The sequence below is a fragment of the Chrysoperla carnea genome, chromosome 4, assembly GCF_905475395.1.
Source record: "Chrysoperla carnea chromosome 4, inChrCarn1.1, whole genome shotgun sequence".
In the NCBI taxonomy this organism is placed as follows: Eukaryota; Metazoa; Arthropoda; class Insecta; order Neuroptera; family Chrysopidae; genus Chrysoperla; species Chrysoperla carnea.
In genome coordinates, this window is record NC_058340.1 from 40,434,859 (window position 1) to 40,453,475 (window position 18,617).

At 29.6% G+C, this 18,617-nt stretch overlaps 1 protein-coding gene across 1 annotated transcript in view; it reads left to right on the top strand.

The window, feature by feature from the left end:
• LOC123298003 (carbonic anhydrase-related protein 10) overlaps positions 1-18,617 on the top strand; it is a 437,349-nt gene that overhangs the window by 396,667 nt on the left and 22,065 nt on the right. The window contains exons 7-8 of the mRNA XM_044879852.1: positions 14,917-15,071; positions 15,440-15,568. Coding sequence (XP_044735787.1) covers positions 14,917-15,071; positions 15,440-15,568 — 284 coding nt within the window. The remainder of the gene's footprint in view (positions 1-14,916; positions 15,072-15,439; positions 15,569-18,617) is intronic.

Below are 18,617 nucleotides of genomic sequence, written 5' to 3' on the forward strand. Positions count from 1 at the left end.
GCATGGAAAATTATTTTAGTTAACATATAAATTTTTTGAAAAAGTGAGGCGCTTTTTAAACTTTAAACGCCCCTTAAATGAATGGGTAAACTTTTTCGATAGTTTTTCCAGGCTTACTTTATTGGCTATTTAAATTTAGGGTATATTAATATTGTTAACAGCAACAAATTATGAAAAGGAAGGCAGATGATGCGGATTTGCTTCATTTTTTTTGCACCCCCAGTTAGAAACTTGTGTGTAACCAGTCATTTTACGAAGTTATTTGCATGTATTTTTTGTATCGATACTATCATTTGTTTAGTAGTGCAGCAGTGCATTATATACGTGGCAAAATTTCAAGAAATCACCAAGGTGCTGAAACTTACACCATTTACGTAGAAATTTTCTTACTATCCAAATTATTTCATTTTAGCAATTAAAGGAAAAGTCGAAGGAATTATATTGTGGCAACTGATATACATACATCGATACCCGGCTGGAACTATATTCCTTTTGTGCCTTGGTACATAATACATGTAGCGCTTACTTTTTTTATTTACAAGATATTTTTCTGAAAAGTTCAGGTATTAATTCTAGAAGTCGAATACTTGTTTGGTTCTTTTAAGAATTTAATTTTAAAGCTACTTTTAGTTTTTACTGTATAAATTAATTGTAGTATAAGTTTAAAAAAGACATAATTCTGATTTAGAAGTCAACCCAATATGTGCATACTTTACGTTTGGCTTGATCAGGATATTTATTATGACATAACATAAAAATTTCATTGTACTTACTTTAAATCATCTCTGTTAGCTTTAACTTCCAATGAATTCCACAAATCAATATTTTTAAATGATAAAACATAAAATTTTGACTAAAATTACCTCCCAACCAGCAAACAAACCAGAACGACAACGTGCCATAGGGAACATAGTTCCAAACAAACACTAACTGAAATTTACTTTGACGATATTTACCTATTTAGATTTTGAATATGTTGAAAGGCAGTATTTGTTCAAGTGAATTCATTTGGAATTTTTGCTATGGAACTTTTTGCTCGATTGATGATTTGACTAGACTACATGTGTATATGAAAAGTCAGTTCGTGAATCTATTATACTGATCTGATATCTAATTATGAAAAAAGAAGGATAGTGTAAACATTATCTAAGAACACATATTTCTTAAATGTTCTACGTTTTTTGTTTGTTTATACCATGGATTATAGTGCCACCTCGGAGTCGCGAATAAATATCTCGGTTTTAATTTTGAAATATAATGACTAAATTTGAATTCAATTCATTATTATTGATTGATGTAAACAAATATTCAATCTTGACTTAATACCTCTATGATTCTCATAATAACCAAATGGAATAGTCGTGGATATACACACAGTTTATGAATCATCATGGGACATAAAACGAATGATCCTTCTCACTCAACCAGCTAGAAAATATTTCCTTACTCAGCATGATATTGCAGTATCCGGATGAACTTTATATTATATGTATTTTAACATAACCTCAAAATATAATAATAGTATATTTATTAATTATTGTTAAACAAATAAAATATAAACAATATGATCCTACTACAAATTGTTTTTTGTTGCAACAGTTTTTCTTCATTTCACATTTTACAATTGTTACCCATTTATTAATATTCAACTAACGGATCGAATAATGGATCCTAAGTTTTTTTATGCCTACGTTTGAAGAAAAAAGTAGTCGGCTGAAAGAGCTGATAAAATATGTAGGATTTGAACATACTAAAATTAATTTAAATTTTTAATATTTTGGTGTTCTTCTATGTTGCTACTAGCATAATATCCGCCCGCTTCACTGCGCTTAAAAGTAAAAATCAGCGCTTTATAGCCTCCATCTCCCTTTATCTCACTTATACCCTATCCATAACACTCGAAGAGATTCATTTACACAGTTAAAATATCTTTTATAAGCAAGGTTCATGTGTTATTCTGATCTATTGATTAATTATCGTTTATATGATCTATTTTGTTGCAAACAAACAAACAGATATCCTTACTTTCACATTTATAATATATAGGTATGCATTTTCACATAAATGCATATTTCTCATACTTGTGTACATGTACCTATATAAGAATAAAGTTTCAAGAACCCCAATAGGGAATATGATGCTATAAATATTCGTAATTTAAGCATCCCGTTTTAAGTTATTTTTTATTAAATCAAACAGAAAGTTATTACGTTCGATTTAATATCAAACTATTTGCTTAAAACAAATTCGCATACTTTAAGGACTGGTTTCTTCTGCTTATAAGAGGCGTTTATGTAATTATTATAAGAAAGGGATCAATCCCTGTAGGATTTATAAATATGCTGTAACTTATATGTCTGTGATGAATCCAATATTTTCATTTCCTTCGGAAATTGCTAACAAGAAATGAAGATATTGGATTCATCACAGACATATCTACTGCACATTTATAAATCCCACAGGGATTGACCCTTGACCGCTTTTTCCTAAGAATTGTATTAACGCCTCTTATATCGTTCGGGTGGGGAGAAGTTTTTTTCAAAATAAAAATATCTTTGTATTTTTTTATCAGTTTTAAGCAAGAAAGTACGTTGTGACTGTAAGAAAAATGTGTTATCTCTGATGGATCTTGCTTAGCTGTCACAGTTTCCGCGCTACGAACTTGATTAAATTTTTATTTATAACAAAGTAATGATGATCTATTAAAAGAGCGAGCCATTTTTGATAAGGCTGTTCTTTCATACATTTGTACATTATTTTGCATATAACTATGATTGCTAAATATCCATCTATCTAATGAACGCTTGCTGAAACTCAGTTTAAGCCTGTTATCACCGTTCTTTTCTAAGCTACCGGTTGTCGCATGGCAAACTGATTGAGCCCACAGCCGTGTGCCTATTTTACTTCACTAGTACATATTATGATTGCTCAAGATAATATGACAAAGTTTAAATCTACTAAAAATTCTATAAAGGTTTGATTATAAAAATAATTTGAATACTAATAATTCGGGTGTAATTATCCAAACTCGTATCGCAAATACCGACTGACACAACTGAATAACTTCGCTTTTTAGGAAACATTTTATTCACACAAGAGAAATAAAATGTTAAATAAAATTTTATATAATTCTTTCTAAATTATTAATAAAATAAATTAATATGCATATAGTGTTATTCTCAGTCTCTAGTACTTCTAAGAACAACTCTTACATTACCTCTCTATCTATATCTATATGTTAGTTAGTTACAAAGAAGGAAACTTCTTTACCATCTTTGTATAAGTGTATGTGTGTATACATATAATGTACTATCATGGTCTCCATTTTAATGAATTATCTGAGGTGAATAATGATATAGTTTGATAATTCTAAATTAACGGTCTTCTACGTTCTATACTCTCTCATTGGTTTGAAGAAGGATATTCGAAAGAACAGAAGAGCAACACTAGCAGCAACAGCAACGTGAGTATGTAAGTGTTATATAGTTGGAGTATACACTGCACAAGATCTGTTTTGTATCCATGAAAATCCTCATGAGATTTTCCAATATATATATATATATATATATATATATATATATATATATATATATATATATATATATATATATATATATATATATATATATATGTGTGTGTGTGTGTGTACCTCTATACACACGCTCACATACATTCCAACCTGTTTTACGCCATATCTCTCTTCACACCAAGTGGCACCTACATCTTTTTTTTTTTGAAACAAATTTAAAGATGCTTTTATTAAAATTTCAATAGTAGTATATCTATATATTTCGTTACATTTTGCTAAATTTGTTGCTTGAAAACATAAAAAATGTAGCAAATTTTCACCATAAATATAATATCTGTGATGAAATAATATCTTCATTTCTCATTATATTCAATTTACATCAATGATTTTATTAAAAAATTCCTCGAAACTGGGAAATGCTACCATTTTGATAGCTTTTTCAATGAGTTTGTTCAAATGTTTAGCATTTTTCGAATATTTTTTAGGGACTTCGTAAAATCATGAGAATCAATCGTAGATTTGAGAATCGATTTAGTTGTTGTGTATTATAAATATAACATCAATAACAAGGCGTGTTAAAATAATTTATAATTCATGGGGTAAACACTATACGAATTGCGGACAGTTACCGTTTTAAATGAAATATATTACCGTTTCAGAATTTATACATGCGTCAAATAGACGCTGCCTACTTTTGTTTCCAAGGTAACAAAACAAAAAATTACACATGTATTTTATAAAGAGTCTAAAACACCATGTTAATGGTTGAACTTAAAAAAAAAACCCAGCAAATCAAAATTTTCTAATGTTTTTAAGAATTTGGAAGAAGATGGCATATTGAATGTTTTATAGAGATTTTAGATTCCCAATTAGCAATAAGGAAAGAGAACGACATATGATAGGTTGATATAAATCGAAATATAACAAGAAATGAAGATATTGGATTCATCAAGACATATAAACTTTTGTGAAATTTCTTAGATTGCGTTCTAGAAGACCTATTTAAAAAGAATGATATACTCGAAATTTTGTTATATTATATGATTAGGGTGATCATGATCAAGATTGGGCTTGTTTCTCTGGATCGTTTCATTTTTAGAGAGCCACCCTGTATAAAAGTGATACTTCCATTATAGTTAGAAATGTATAGATAATGTACACTCGTAAATTATAACCACTTTTCTACGTTGTCAAATCGAATTTTATTATTTATGTAATATCTGATAGTTAAGGCGATATCGGCAAAAGTGGAAAATTCATTCATAAAAGAAATTAAAAGTTTACACATTAGAGAATCTTTTAGTCAGAAGATTAAAGATAGATTTCCAGGATTAATCAAAACAAAACAAAAAACAGTGTGATGATAAGCAGTCTTTTCATTGGGAAAAATTTGGATATCTGTCTATCGGAATATCTTTGGATAAATCGTGAATAATCGAAATTGTGGACAATCGGATATGTGAAAATCCAATTAAGTTAGTTCCGATTGTTTGCGACTTTTATAATCATAAGTATAAATAAAATTTCAAACTTATTTTAATATTTGTCAATGGTTAAGTTGATCAGTTTACAACTATCCAAACCGAATATATGGTATGGCCATAATATAGAACCGATTTAATTCTAGAAACAAAGTAAATATATTTTCATCACTCCATAGATAGTTTTTAATACACACAACATACAATGTAAAAGAAGAAAAATTTGCATAGTTCTTGAATCGAAAAAAATAAACTCAAGCGCTATTGCTGGCTAGACTAATTCAACCATTTCCCTTGACAATATGCATGCTGGTTGGAAAAATAAATTAAACTATATCATAAATATTGGCAACAGCTTATAAATTTCAGTAAAAAAAAATAATTGTGTGGACGATTTCATAATTTCATTTCTAAAAAGTCTTAATAAAAAGACATCTATACCAAATATAAGTCGATACGTCCTATAGTTCAGGTGGAATTGGTTTTAAACTTACTTCCTGATAACCTAGAGATTTGAAATTTAGCTCATAAGCTCAGAAGGGTATGACAATGTATAAAAATAAAAAAACAGAAGAAGAAAAACGAATAGGAGGAGAGACAGATGAAGAAAACGCATTTTTGGATTCGGGTAAAATTTTTAATTGATTTAAGTATAACGGGCTAAAAAGTATCAAATTATAAGTTTCTATTAAAATGCTTGTAAGATTGGGACGAAAAACATGAAGCGCATCTAATACATAACTATTAATATTGTATTATCTGCTGTATGCACCCCATATTTTTCGTTTTCAATCTTACAAGTATTTTAAGAGTATTTCAATATAATTTTAGTATTCAGTGTAGCTTGCAAAAAGTAGGTAAATGAGCTCAGTTTAAAACAGTACTAGTTGCAAGAAATTATACTCTTGACAAGGTAGCAAGAAAATATTTTTTTAGTTCAAAAAAAATTTACTTGCTATATTTTAATGGGTAAGCAGACAAATACTTTTCTTGAATTAAGTATTGAAATCGTTGACTAAGTATATATTTACTCGCTAATAACATCCACAGCCTATTAATCAATTTAGAAATTTTTCTTTACTGTGTAAAAAGTATCTTAATATATATATTTCTTGTGTGCGTGTGTACGTGACTGAACTCCTCCTAGACGGCTGGACCGATTTTGATGAAATTTTTTGTGTGAGTTCAAGGGGATTCGAGGATGGTTTAGATTTACAATTTGGTCCAGTACAACTGTTTTTGAGGGCTCCGTACCAAAAAAATGAAATTTCATTAAATGGTGGGAGCGCATATAAATCATATCACATTATATTACAACTTACTATGTGTACTATGTATTTTTTATTGTTAATAGGCATTTATTAGAGCCATATGCGAGCGCAGCGAGCTCCACTGCCGAAGGCCAGGCCAAAGGTCGAAGCTCAGGCCGGTCCAATAAATGGGAGTTAAATTGGGGTTTAGCGGGATGAGTGTAGCAGACAGGCTAAACGTAGTATAGGTATTAATGAATTGTAGTTACGTTTCCACAGGACAACGTCTGTTTGGGCCGCTAAATAATTTTGTGAATTGAGATGTTTTTTTAATTAATTTTTATTTGTAAGGAGTTTTTGATTTTAGAATGTTTTACATCAGATTCGACGGATGGCGCTATCATCGCATTCAATATTATTCTATTTTAATTTAAAGACGTGTGTACAGGACAACGTCTGTCGGGTCCGCTACTATCTATTTATATTTTGATTTTCGAGGTAAAGTCAGTAATTTCCTAACAGAATATAAACATTTTTTTTATAATCGTGCTAACATCGCGAACGCATTCAAAATGTGTTCAAATAAATAGAATGGCGAATCCAAGTATATACAGTAAATACACATAACCTCTATGTCATCATAACGATACATTAACCTTATCAGAGTTGTCAACAGAAAACCAGATAACAATTTACAAAAAAAAAAAAAAAAAAAAAATACACAACATTATGACTCATGATGATGATAAAAGGAAAATATAATGCCCATAAAGATAATTTTATTTCCGGACATAACATACACATAATAGGTACAACATAAAACTCACATAACTTATTTAAAAATGATAAACAAAGGATAAAAAATACTACACCACGACTTTTTCCATTGAGTGTAAAAAAAAATAAAATAAACGTGAAAATATGTTGCATGGGTCACTAACGTTATGGTTCATAAAATGTATCAATACAACACACTAGCATTCAATGAATATAGATCGGGGTACGGGTTGAGGAGATGGGGTTCTTAACTGCTACATTGTGTGTGTGTTAAATTGAGATAGGTATGGTGGGATTGGGGCTGCTGGTATTGGCAAGTGATTTAGAACGTGTGAATTATTACGACGTTACATACATACATGGTGTACATTTAAAGGGAACAACACCTTTTTTCTACTCGTTTCAAAGGTTTCACCTTCCGTTACTCATATTTTCTGGTATTTGCTGAAGGAAAGTTTAACTAGAAGTTAAAAAGTCATACCAATCAAAGATCATATTCACGAAGAACATGAAATGATTGCGTACAAAATGATCCAAACCTTATGTGTTACCCTTACCCGTATGAGTATATGTAACTTAAATAATACTCTTGATGTCTTGATATCCCATGAAACCACAAGCAACCAAACTACTAACGATCTTCCAGCGTATTTTGTTTATAAATTGTTACTGTAAGTTAAAAGCTCGCTGAATTGGGACAGTGCTTAGGTATGTTTGACGGAAACAAATGCTTTTCTAGTTATGCAGAGATCTAATGGGTGGTACTGATTGCAAAAACATATATCGATTTGTGTCTTGATAATTTAAAAATATAATAATCAACGTAGTCTTAATAACATTTTGTTTAACAAAAATAATTTCTGGTACGTTGAAATAACTAATCAAGAAATAGACGGCAACGATCAAGCTCACGTTCAGGATATCTAAAATAAACAGGATATAAGCTCATAGTAGATGCAAATTATATAGACAAGATTACTTTTAACTTGATAGTTGCATATAAATTTTATTGCATAAAAATGTAAATAAATTGCATCCAAACTTCTCGCTATATAAATAAAAAAACTTCTTGAAATCATCTTGTTCCATAAAACTTTTCAATTACTTAATAACCCATGAAAATATCTATAAAAATAGAATAATTTTATGTGAAAAAATTAAGGTCATAAAAATATTATTTTGTTTTGTTTTACTGTATCATCCAGTAAAAATAATTTATTTTACTTTTATCGCATAGAGTATGACTACTACGTATAGTAAACGAACATTACAAAATATTTTCTTAAAGAATAAGAATTTAAGGCATCAGATCGACAACTTTGTACACGAGAAATTTACAAAATTTAAAAAACCCCCTACAAATGCTATTTATGCCTTGTAAACCGATTTTTGGAAACATAGCTATAAAATATTCTCAATCAAGTCGATTCGACTATTTAGGCACTACGATGTCAATGAGAAACATACAGACGCACAGATAAACACTTTTAACTTATAACACTCCTTCTTAAATCAATATTAAAGTGATAGTCAAGGACATCAGATGAGATGAAAAGGATACTATCTAATTATTTTAATTATCTAATTATTTTACCATTTCACTTATGCTTGCACTTGAAACATATCTAAGAACACTCTCCGTTAAATAAACTGTCAAATGATACCAAAAAAATTAAAAACGGTTCGTCTATTTAGGCGCTACGATGTCACAGACAGACACACATCTTTTAGACAAAAATGTCTTCCATTTACGTGGTAACAGGTTATTGAACAACCCGATCTAATAAATCAACCTTATGTTATTATTTCTTCAATTTCATCGGGAAACGAAATTTATTCAAAAAAACGAAATGACTTTGAAGAGAGATAGACTGGTTTTAGCAAAAATCTTCGAAAATTAAATTTATGTTTTTATGGCCAAATTTGAGTCAACCAGTGATATAGATTGAAATAAGCTAGAAAAATGTTGATTTCGATTTTCAGAATAAAAACGGCGCCTTACTCTATTTGAAATTGAACAAAACGAACATTACATAGAGCAAAAATCGTAAATCATATCCATTTTGATTGGTCAATAAAAATACAATTTACTTCTTGTTCGTACTTCAAATAATATACTAGAAGAGTTATTATTCCGTCTTTTGTTAGAGTGTAGAATGAATGAACTTTCCACCACTTTTTTGTGCAGTGTGTACTTACAATACTTGTTGTAGAGAATTAAATATGAGTTTATCACATAAATATTTTTATTATTAGTTTAGAAAATTTTATTTCTAATGAAAAAAGAATTTATTTATTTTGTTGGGTCAGACATTCCAGACGATTCTTTCATATATTCATGTCAAATAAGTTTATAAAGATCTTTTTATTTTGATCATTTAGTATTAAAGTTGTACATTTTAAGTTTTAATGATTCACAGTTTCGCTTTCACAGTTTCGGATTTATCTCAAGTATCAAGAATTCACTTTAAAATGATGCAATTGATCCATAAAACTTTACTATTTATTACATCATTCAATTTCCCTGCTTAGAAAATTATTTCCATGGATCCAATTTTCGAAATCGAAATTTTCATCATATCTTTACGTTTCAAGATCAGCACAAGTTATAAACACCAATTTGGAGAAGAAGTTTGTGTGATGAGGTGTCGATCGAATCGTATTAACGGCAATATGATTCGAAATGAATTTCATAACATTCGATCGAGTTGTTTCTTAGTTTCATCTAGATTGTTAAGGGAGTTTTTTCATATTTTTTTAATGAACGCTTAAAGCTAAAACTTTATAAAAAGTTTACAAGAAAAAAACCAAGGTCTTCAAAGTATTATTGGAAAAACAACATACTTTTTCAAGTTTTGTCGAACTAAAAAATTTTATAATGCATGTGGGTCAAGTACAGGACACATGGGAAATAATGATGGGTTCAGAGATCCTCAAATTAAATTAAAACATTTATTCTTTTTTGTTCAGAATTTACTTCGAGGAATTTACAATGTTTAAAACCAGAACGAAAAAAAAATAAAACAGTCCCTTACGTTTAAATGAAATTTTAACATCCGTTTAAACTTTTTTCCGAATGGAAACTGAGGACCTTAGGACTGAAAAAGTTTCAAATAACACCGAGAAGAACTCTGTTCCAATATATTTTCATAAATTATCGAATAAACCTAAAATTAATAAACTCTTCGAAATTATTCTTGAAAAAGTTAAATGATATTTAAAAACTATTAACTTAAAACTGTAATCTTTGGAAAACTTTTTCATATAATTTTCAATAAATTTCTATCAAAAATCTCGATATTGTATATAGCTTTTGCAATATATACGTACCTATTTACTATACATTGACCTATAAACTATGTCTAGACATTTTAATTAAATTCGGTCATATAAAAGGCGCGGCACGGCAAGAACGGTTGGCGTTAAATGTTGAAAATTAATAGACATTGTTAATTAGCAAGTATAAAATAACATCTATAACTGAAATATTATATGGTAATTTCGATATTTAGCGAAACTATATATATAGCAAAAATATTTTATATTATATAATACTAATGAATAAATTATAAATTTTATTAAAAAGGCTTTTATTCATGTTTTGTATTATAGAATATAATATAACTAATGGTATATGATTATACTAGAGTGATACCCACTCGCTTCGCTGGGTTTAAAAGTAAAAAATGATAAAGATTGCTCTCGCTTATCTCCTTTCTATAACACTCGAAATAATGGTAAGGATTGTTTTACACAAAATTAAAATATGTGTATGGTTTTCTATTTTTTTAAATGTGTGATTGTCGTAATTATTCATTGAGTATATCAGAAAAAATGACCGTGAGATATTTTATATTGACTATTTTTACAGAAATCTGTAATTTATGGTAATGTCAAATTAAATTAATTTTAAAATAATAAGTTTTTATTAATATATCTTTATAAATTATATCTCATATGTTATTCTGAAGCATGAGCTAAAAACTATTCGCTATTTTGAGCGTGAAAGCGTCACAAACAAACAAACATGCTTACTTTCCCATTTATAATATATAGAGATAGAGATTTTTGAATACCAAACCTTGTTTATTTGAAATTATTTTGATTGGAATATTTGATAATTTGTTGTAGGTAGTTTATTAAAATAGTAATAAATTCATTACGAATATATTTATCTCTGCCCGTGAGATGAGAACTACTTAGCCCAGTCATTCGTTTGTTACTGCACGCATCTTCAACTAATCAAAGTAAAACCAAATTACAGTCAAACTTTAAATTTATAACAAGTTATTATCGATCTTCTCTTATGTTCAATACATTTTAGAAGCGTAGATAAAGTTTTGCACGATATACCTACGTGTGATAATAATCTAAGAGCCGAATAAGGATCGACGTTCACCCATCTGTTTACCGAATGAAAGTTGAATTCACATAAGAGGTGTTTACTTTTGATGCTATTTCTATGCTACTTATACAAACTCTGCATGCCAAAAAAAGTTCACCTTTTATTTTATGCAAAAGTGAGAGGTGGAAACCCAACGTAATTGTAAAATATCTTAATAAAATTTTACTAAACGAGTACATTAGGCAATTTAATCAGTCACCGCGTAGTATTTTTCAGTCATTTCAAAATGCCTGGCAATTTGAGAGCCTATTTGTTTCATTACTAATATTTTCATGGCGTGGGGCTTTAAGCTCTACGGAATATTGATCTGAGAATCTGTCAAATCCTCTACCTTTGCTTCAGTCAATATTACGCTTGACTCCAGCTCTATAACCCTCTTCCACAATCTTGCGAAGTATCAAAATTGTCAAGCGAGGAACGAGAATATAATTGTACTATCCAAAGGCACAGAGAACTGCCGTAGTTGGCACTTCAATGTCAATCATAGCAATGATGTACCAACTTGTAAAATAAGACAAAATTGTGGTAATGAGTGCTTTACTTCGGCTAACCTTGGCAAGTATACTTGTATAGAAGAGGGAATAAGCACTTTGATGAAATATAAGCTTGTGCATGGAAGAATTTTCTACTGCACTATTTACTATTTGCAGTAGTGTTGAATCACATCTAAATGTAAAACCAAGGTTCCGTTCTATAGTTTCAACCGTTTTAAGGTTCATAAATTATAATAAAATTGCGATGGCTGTTAATTTTAAAGAAACTTGAGTTTTCTATTTGTTTGTCTACAATTAACGTCTTAATTACATTTAAATGTAAGAAATAAATAAAAACAAATGACAAACATATAAAATTCTCCATTAAATCATAAAGATACACAGGGAAAGAAAGTGTGGTGAGCAAAGATTTCTATATACGACATGAAATGAAGAATGTAAAATAATAAATGAGGCCAAAAGTGTAACATGTTAGTTTCTAAATAAAAAAAAGGCATACCATGGAGCTAAGCTACTCTCACGACCGGCATATATGAACATATTTACGAATTGAATTCAAATGCTGTTTTTATTTTCTTAAAGAAATTAGTCTTAAGTGTCTGCTTTTCTGTGCTTATATAATTTCAGTGGGATTTTTAAGAACGGATTCAATATTTTTAAGTCCATAAGAAGTAGGCATTATGCAATAATCAAACCAACAATTCTTACAATTGAGTCCAACTTTTACAAGATGCAAACATAATTTTTGTGTCGAACTACATATGCTATTCAGAATTTTTGATTTTTAGCAAGGTAAAGCTTATTGATCATATTGTAGATCGTAATTTTGAAGCAGGTTCAGGGTATCATGGAAATGATTATATCCAAAACTTTCGATAGTCAAATCGAGCTATATGTACTAAATACAAAATGTAAGATCATTGAGATACGTTTAAGACCGCGCGTTGAGAACGTTTAAGATATCTTGTAGACTGATTTACTTTCTCGGTGATTGATCTCTATTAATTTTTTTTGGAAGAGGGGCAAGGACATCACTTTATTCTCTAAATATTCATTAAATCATAGTTTAAAATAATCTAAGGTGCCTTCACTATTCGGTAGCCTCTTCGAAAATATCTTTTTCTAACCATATACAGAAGTAAAAGAAAAAAAATTATAACGCAATGGCAAAAAATGAAAGATAAAACAGATGCTCTGTTGTGATTTTTATATGTATATTTTTTTTTCTGCAAAAAGCTAATGGCATAAGATGTATTATGTACGTATGTTTGGTATATATCGTCACATCAGAACCTAAAACGTCCGCTATAGTAGATATCAAGTAACAACAAAACGGAACGACACCATACACTCCACTATGCTCTCAAACATAATATATGACAAAAATGAAATATTAGATATAACAGTAAGTCTGTGAATAGTCGCAATATAAAATTTTTTTTTATTATGAACAGTAAAGAAAAACAAGTTGTAGTCGATATGACTTGTAGAAGGTACACCTGTAACTTTTTATACCATGTATACATGAAATATATCATTGTATATTAAGTTTAATCCAAAGTTTAAAATTATTGATGCTGCGAACAAAATTTTGGTATAGGTGTTCATAAAAGCACCTAAGAAATCCATCTTCGGTTGTCCATCCGTCTGTCTGTCAACACGATAACTCAAAAACGAACCGAGATATCAAGCTTTTTATAGAGTACTCGGGACGTCTGAATTTGTAAATGAGCACCATAGGTCAACTGGGTCTTTTCGTAAACCGTTAGAGGTAGATAAAAGTTTAAGTGTAGAAAATGTTCCTTATAAAAAAAGAAACAACATTTGTTTGAAATATTTTTTCATAAACATGTTTTTCCTTAGGGCGCAAATCAGGTGCAAATTATATAGTATTTATTATATGAGAATATCAGTTCTGTGTGGCTATCTACTTACATGACGTAAAAAAACGATTCCGTAATCAAAACTACATGGTATTTCAACAATTAACTCAGCCAATTGTTTGTTTTCACTTGTTGATTACTAAAATTATATTTTATAAACTACTCAAGGTAGTCGAAGTTTTAACAGCAGGATTTCATCAAATATCGGTAAATTAATGGGTATTTTGTCAATATTCTTAAAGGCGGGGTATCATCTTTTTCTAGCTGCAGGGAGCTTTGGAAGAAAAACAACGATATTTTTGTGCACACCTTATAAAATGCTGCAGTTAGCGGAGATTATTTTCGAAATGAAGTCATGGCTCAAGCATATCCCCACCACTAGATTTCGAAATTTATGACTAAAAGGTTTAAATCATGAAGAATTCTTTACAAATACTGTCGTCAAATTTCCAAGTTTTCAAAGAAGGCTTATTAGAAATTTTTACAAAATTTTTTTCTAAAATTTTATCACCAGATGGCCATAAAAGAAAGCTTTTCCGACTATCAATATACTGAGAAAAAGGGCGTCATTATTTATGGACGTCATCAACTATTTGATGATGTCTGTTATAACTTAAATCACACTATAACGTGGTAACAGATCAAGCAGCTGATTAAAAAAGAAGGAATATTTGCGAGTAAACCGTGTCTAAAATATACGGCTTCGAAACATAAGTAGTATCCGACAAAATTACGATGTAAATCTTACGAGTGGAAAAATGAAATAAGGGCATGATTTTGTGAGGGAACGTGGAAGTTGCCTGAGAAAGAAAAAACGAAAAGCCTCTTAAAAACATTACCAGCATATTTTTGTTGCGGTTTCTAGGGTAGATACTTCAACTTTCTCTTAGAAAGTTATAAAAAAGGCACACTAAGTTTTTCCTATGTTGTTTAATGAGACCTATAAAAAAATTCCTCCGTACATCGCAAAAAAACGAATGTTGAAATAAAATATGGTCTTATTTTTTTCTTATTTTGAAAAATTCTCTTGCCAGTAATTCTTATTTACTTTTACGATTTGATTAAATTATAAAAATATGTGTTTCTACTTGTTTCAGGTCAATCAACAGAGATTCGACATTTATTGTTACATAATTTACTGCCACGAACAGATCAATTTATGACGTACGAGGGAAGTACAACGCATCCGGGTTGTTGGGAGACCACAGTGTGGATTATACTTAATAAACCTATTTATATTAGTAAACAAGAGGTAAGAAAATTTACAACTTTTTTGTTAATACTTTCTTGCATTTTAAAAATTATTTAAGGATAACATTCAGTGTCTATGAATTGATATAAACCACTTTATGTAAGAAATGCTTCAGTTTAACTGGGCAGAGCCCCGTGGACACAATTCCTGACAGACAATTAGCTTTCCGCCCTGTATAGAAAGCTAAAAGCTTGAAGTATAAACGAAACTTTCAGGGGCTTTAATAAACTAGTTCTGATAACAATCGCCTCATAGCCCATCAAAATTGATTAATTATTAATATATTCAATCAATTAGCTAATTCGAAAATTTGTGCTGTACTTTTTTAAACAAAAACGTAATAAATTCTGAAAATTTTATGTCCACAGCTTTATGCCCTACGAAAATTAATGCAGGGTACAGAAGATACGCCGAAAGCTCCATTAGGAAATAATTCCAGGCCGTTACAACCACTGTATCATCGAACAGTGAGAACCAATATTGACTTTAGTAGACAGGTAAATATGCTTCTTTTTTTCGTTGTATATTCATTATTCATATATTTCACACCTCGTATTCGGTGCAGTAGATTTCATTTTCTTTTACAATTAAATTGACTTCGTCAAACAAGTATATAATATATAATTTTGTATATAATTATGTGTCGGAGAGTCGATAATCTTACGATTTATATATTGGCCGTGTAATTAATAATTTTCCATTAATATATTTCTATTAATGAAATGAGAAAATATTTCATTCTAGTAAATGAAAATAAAAACACTACTTTTCAGTACATTTTTCATAAGAAACCCATCTATGTCGAAAGTTTCTAAAAATTAAACATAAAAAAAAATTAATTTAATTAATAAGTAATCCCGATTATAATAAATTTATTTAATTTGCAGTTGTGCAGTTGTAATAATTTAATACAGTTTAATCCTGACATCCAAACTGCTGATTACAATTATCATTGTTTCAAATATTCTCTAGAGACTGATTTAGTTTCAAGCGCTTGTGTATTATTTGTTGCATTATAGAATGTTAAACCCTAAAGCGCTTAGTCGAAAATTGTATTGCCAAATATAATACGTAATAATTAATTGTCTTAGAACAAAATTGGTACAAAAACATTCAAAAACATCATCTTTACAACATTATTTATAGTGTTGATTAGGGTTGCCTTTTAACGTACGTAAACATTTTGCTATATTATGTATTATTAAGTGTAATAAGGCTTGGAAACGAATCGAGAATATTCAACTATAAAGTAGAAACATTGATTGAAAGAGAACTGAACATACAAGTTAATCGGTAAACACGATAATGAAATTTTTGTTATCAACTATACTTCACGTTCCCTTTATACGACAAATTTTATCTCCTTAACTTACTAAAAATAATTAAAATTTAAAAAATGCAAAAAAAAATATGTGCGACTTACAATTAATTTGTGAAGCCGTAATTCTTGCCTGAAACCGTTATCCATGCTATACGTGTGTACATATCACTATAATAGGCTATAAATCAAGTTTTTTTTTACTGTCACTGTACCTCTGATAATTCAAAATATAATACTATTCCTAATATTAGTTTCTTTTTTCCAAACGGTAAGTCTCCTTCACTGGAAAAAATTAAAAAAATGGTGATGTTTCCACGCTTCTCTCATGCTACGTGTGTTAAAAAAGTCGTTTTTTAATTGTTATTCTCTGATGTTAGGCGTTAATTGTATTCGTCTTTTAACAGCGTGTGCATTAAGGTGTGAATTTTAATTATTTTTATTTAAAGATTTGATTATTTCTTAAATTTTTGATCCAACTACGTTAAGGTATAAAGATCAGTTGAAAACTCATGATCAAATTTTTGCGTAGAAAACATTACCTCTATAAATATTAGGTTAAACAACCAAAATGGAAAAAATTGGTTGTTTAATTCAACAAATGCCACACGTCGTGAAATCATATATGTGGATATTTTACCCACCAACTTTCATACATAATATAAATTCATTAATATTCTTCAAAGATAGTTAAATAGATAGTTTGTTATCCAACCCCAAAAAACCACCAGAATACATACTTTCTAACAATTAATGTAAGAAGAACAATTAATTTCCTTATTCAACCCTTCCCATCCTCTGGTCTATATCACACATTACTCTCACTAAATGTATCATTTCACGTTTATCTATTTCCATTTTCCACATCTACGCCTAAAAATAACAATCATTAATATTAAATAAAACACTTTATATGCAAGTATTGTAAATTTTATTATGTTTGGTACCTTTGCTATATCTATGAGTTGGTACTCATATAATATACACTTGTGGACACCAAAATTGAATAATCAAATTATTCGGTTTTGGATTAGGATTTTCAAATCATGTTTTGTTTTAATCCACATTCATAACGATAAATTATACGAACTCTTCATTCGCGAGAAATCGTTCTAACAAATATTTAATGAGAATTTAAAGAAAAATGATGTATACAAAATATAGGACTACAATAATATGTGAAGAAAAAAGCAGAAATCCAAGGTTCGGTTAGAATATTTAAAACTCAATCGAGCACAGGCCACGAAAACGAGCCTACGCAATAGTTGCCATGTCATGTAGCAGTAATTTTTTAAGAGAAACATTAATCTAAGAAATGTTTTTGAACAAATCTTTGGATGATGGGTTGATGAACAAGTCGTCGGATAAAAATGCCAAACTTGTTGACAGTCAGAATTAGCCCACACTTTAACGAAATTTTGGATGTTAAAACCGTTTAGCTTTCTCTATGTGGTAAGGAATTCTTGCGAATATACTGTCGACATCTAGCTTCATTCTAGTGAACATAATGCAAATTTTTGGAGGAGTTGCAATGAATTTGGCCGCCTAGAGAATATTGAAATATAAGCAATAGTATTTTTATCATTTATTAATACAAAGGTTATAAGTTGGTTAAGGCGTAACCAATTCCGTCCACGGTATGCATAGGGTAGCGGGTTCGATTCCCACCGTCGCAACAATATTAATAATAATAATACTTAATTAATAGTTGTGATGGGCTGGTGTAGTGCATGGTATATGCATGAAGGAGCTGCACTCAACCTCTGAAATTGAGTAGCCGAAAAATGAAATTATCAGCGGAAAGGTGGTAAAACACATATATGGTATCAAAATGGGCTCTATAACCTAAGTGTGTCCTTCGTGGACAGCCAATATAACCTGACCTATCCTAATACAAAGTCACATCACCATAGGATTAGTCCGATCAGAAAAGAATGACTTGAGTACGACCAGAAAAAAACTATTACACAAGGATCGTACAAAATTTTTAATTTCTCACTTTAGTCAAATACTTAGCTTCTTTAAATTATTATTGAAATCATTGACTCAAGAAATGTATACTTCCTATAAGAATATTAACGTCCAAGTGAGCACGTCCAAATCCAATTTTTTTTTTTAGTCTGCTTGATAAAATTGAACATTTAATGACGCGATTTCCTTGCCTACAAATGTAAATATATCTAATGTTATATGTATAATGTTAGAGATATGATTTATATCTTAAGATT